General features: G+C 57.4%; 1 protein-coding gene across 8 annotated transcripts in view; it reads left to right on the forward strand.

Annotated features, from left to right (window-relative positions):
• Positions 1 to 2,022, forward strand: part of TRPM4 (transient receptor potential cation channel subfamily M member 4) — a 53,789-nt gene extending 51,767 nt beyond the window's left edge. For 5 of the 8 annotated variants that reach the window (XM_037728484.1, XM_037728485.1, XM_037728486.1 and 2 more), the window contains 5 exons: positions 369 to 670; positions 840 to 972; positions 1,196 to 1,268; positions 1,356 to 1,461; positions 1,684 to 2,022. In XM_037728484.1, coding sequence (XP_037584412.1) covers positions 369 to 670; positions 840 to 972; positions 1,196 to 1,268; positions 1,356 to 1,461; positions 1,684 to 1,688 — 619 coding nt within the window. In that variant the 3' untranslated portion in view covers positions 1,689 to 2,022. The remainder of the gene's footprint in view (positions 1 to 368; positions 671 to 839; positions 973 to 1,195; positions 1,269 to 1,355; positions 1,462 to 1,683) is intronic. The other 3 variants (XM_017500519.2, XM_017500522.2, XR_001817009.2) reach the window with 2 other exon arrangements.
• Positions 2,023 to 3,349: the final 1,327 nt, after the last annotated feature.

The raw sequence follows: 3,349 nt of genomic DNA on the forward strand, positions 1-3,349 counted from the left end.
CCTCCTGGGTTCAGGCAATTCTCCTGCCTCAGCCTCCTGAGTAGCTGGGATTACAGGCACGCACCACCATGCCCAGCTAATTTTTTGTATTTTTAGTAGAGACGGGGTTTCACCACGTTGACCAGGATGGTCTTGATCTCTTGACCTTGTGATCCACCCGCCTCGGCCTCCCAAAGTGCTGGGATTACAGGCTTGAGCCACCGCGCCCGGCCCCTAACCTGACTTCTAATCGCATCCTGTAACCTCCGACTTTAGTGATCTTGACTTATGTCTGCTGCCATGGACTTCGAACAATTATTACTTGGCATCCCACCTTGCCCCTGGCAGGGCTCTGACCTGAAGTGACCTTTGATCTCTCGCCTCTGCAGCTACACGTTCGGCAAAGTACAGGGAAACAGCGACCTCTACTGGAAGTCGCAACGCTACCGCCTCATCCGGGAATTCCACTCTCGGCCCGCGCTGGCCCCGCCCCTTATCATCATCTCCCACTCGCGCCTCCTGCTCAGGAAATTGTGCCGGCGCTCCCGGAGCTCCCTGCCGCCCTCCCCGATCATCGAGTATTTCCGTGAGAACAGAGCTTGGCTTAAAAAGGAGAAATACAAGGGACCGGGAGCCTGGAAGGCGCGGGGATGGGGCATGCCCCTAATGACTAGTGGGCGTGGCTTAGGTAGTGAGGGGCGGGGTTAAGCGCACGCGGCCGTGCTTAAGTACTGAGGGGTGGGGCTTACGGGTGAGGAGCGGGGCATCTGGGGCCGGGTCTGGGAGAGAGTACCCTGATGGGGCAGCTGGGCTCGGGAAGGGGCGTGGCCTCAGCCCTCTGACTCCGTCCGCCCCTGCAGGAGTCTGCCTTTCTTCGGAAGCGGAGCGGAAGCTGCTGACTTGGGAATCGGTGCAAAAGGAGAACTTCCTGCTGGCACGCGCTCGGGACAAGCGGGACAGCGACTCTGAGCGTCTGAAGCGCACTTCGCAGAAGTGAGGGGTGGACCTGGTCGGGGGCGGGGCGCTTGGCCTTGGTCGGGGGGGGAAATCCCGACTTCCGCCTATCGGAGGAAAGGGGTGGGGCTTACGCGGAGCCGGGAAGAGGGCGGAGCCTGGGGGCAGGGTGCTGGGAGGGAGGAAAGAGGCCGGGAAGCAGGCGGAGCTGCGGGCGTGGGTGGGCTGCGGGTGCCCCCAGTAAGAGGCCCTCCCTTCTCAGGGTGGACAGTGCGCTGAAACAGCTGGGACACATCCGCGAGTACGAACAGCGCCTGAAAGTGCTGGAGCGGGAGGTTAGGGCTTGGGGCCTGGCTGGGGGACTGTGGCGGGGGTCGGGCAGGGGTTCGGTCTCCTGCTCTGACATCCCTCGCGCTCCGCAGGTCCAGCACTGTAGCCGCGTCCTGGGGTGGGTGGCCGAGGCCCTGAGCCGCTCTGCCTTGCTGCCCCCAGGAGGGCCGCCACCCCCCGATCTGCCTGGGCCCAAAGGTCAGTGTGTAGGATGAGCCTGTGCATCTCCAGCCTCTGTTCCTGTATTTTTGCGTGTTTTTCTCTCTGGGCGCCTTTCCAGTGGGCCTGGGTCACTCTCTTGGTCTCCTTTGGGCATTTTGTCCTCCTGTCTTCGTGTTTCTTCTTTTTTTGCCAGTCTCCCGGTTTTTCTCTCCCCTCTTCCCCGCCAATCACCTGTTCTCTCTTCTGTCTTCCCCCTAGACTGAGCCCTGCTGGCGGACTTCAAGGAGAAGCCCGCTCTAGGGTTTTGCTCCTAGAGTAAGGCTCATCTGGGCCTCGGCCCCGCACCTGGTAGCCTTGTCCTTGAGGTGAGCCCCGTGCGCATTTGGGCCGCTGTCGGGACCACCTTTGGGAGTGACATCCGTACCAACCACAGCATGCGGCTCCTCCCAGAACCAGCCGCAGCCTGGGAGGAGGAAGTCCTGGAGCCCCAGCTGTAGTCCAGGGACAGGCTGGAGGGTCCTTGGGGTAACAGGGACCACAGACCCCACTCGCAGATTCCTCACACTGGGGAAATAAAGCCATTTGACAGGAATCGTGTCCGGAGGCTTGATTCTTAGGGGAACTGGTGGGTGTCTAGATCCTTCCAGGATGGGGGCTGGAGCTGGGGTGGCGGGTTTGGGGTTCTTGGTGGGTTTGCTGCTGCTGATATTTTGGAGTCTCTTTCCTCCTCTCAGGCCTAGTGTTTCTGCCTGACTGAGACCCAGCACCTTCTGTCTGCAGGGTTCTGGCGGCTATGACTTCTGTAGGACAAGACCCCATGTGTACCCCCTCCCACCCAGTTTCAACTTCCCAGTGGAAAAATAACTCAGTGATCATAAGTGAATTATCTCCTGGAGAGGGGCCGGGCGGGTGTTGTGTACATCTGCTTTGGCAATAGGGAAACGGGTGATGCAGATTTGGATAAATGCATATGTGTCTTTAAAAAGTCTAATTAGCGGGAAATTGCAGGCCAGGCGCACACAGGGGTGAGGCAGACAGGCATGATTACACATGCAGTTTAACTAAATAACCCGTAACAAGCTAAACTGGTAATGACAAGGCTGCTCTGACAGCAATTATTAAATAGCAAGAAAGCCACCAACAACCAACACATCCAAAAATCAAACCCAAAACATCCTTCCTTAATTGGAGGAGAGCCAAGTATCTGTCACTGTGGGTGCAGAGTAGCTCTGAAACATTGCCAAGTGTGGTGCCGTGACCGAGACTTCTCAGGGAGATGCTGTGTTAGCTCTCAGCAGCCCAAGTAGAAATAAAGTAATAATCACCTTAATGAGGGTGGCAGAGCAGCAACCTCCTCCCATCCCTGCCTCCTTCCTTCCTTCCTCCCTCCTTCCCCCCTCCCTCCCTCCCTTCTTCCTTCCTCCTCTCTCCCTTCCTCCCTTCTGTAGGGCTGAGGGCCCCACAGGGTCGTGGGGTGAGCCTTATGCTGTGCTGAGGCGCAGGATCCAAGAAATAAAGAGACAGGACACAAGTACAAGGAAAAAACAGCTCGAGGGGCCACGCCACCTATGAGCGGATTCAGGCGAGGCCCCGAATGTCCAGAAGCGTGAGTATTTATTGTGCATAGGTTAGGGGGCAGGGCAGTGAGTGAAGTCATCTTTAAGGATAGTGATAGGGTCGTGAGCAATAAAACATGGGGCCCACCCCCATTAGGTCACCTAGGCCAGGAGGTGGACAGTGCACAGCAAGGGTCCCGTTCCCATGAAGGCAAGGGCCGTGTACAGTAAGGGGTCCACCCCGATTAGGTCACTGAGGCTTGAATGTGGGCCGTGCGCAGTGAAGAGGGTGCAGTGTGCAATACTTCTATCTTTGGGAAACTACTTTTTTTTTTTTGAGACAGAGTTTCACTCTTGTTACCCAGGCT

The sequence above is a fragment of the Cebus imitator genome, unplaced genomic scaffold (assembly GCF_001604975.1).
Source record: "Cebus imitator isolate Cc_AM_T3 unplaced genomic scaffold, Cebus_imitator-1.0 Scaffold266, whole genome shotgun sequence".
NCBI lineage: Eukaryota > Metazoa > Chordata > Mammalia > Primates > Cebidae > Cebus > Cebus imitator.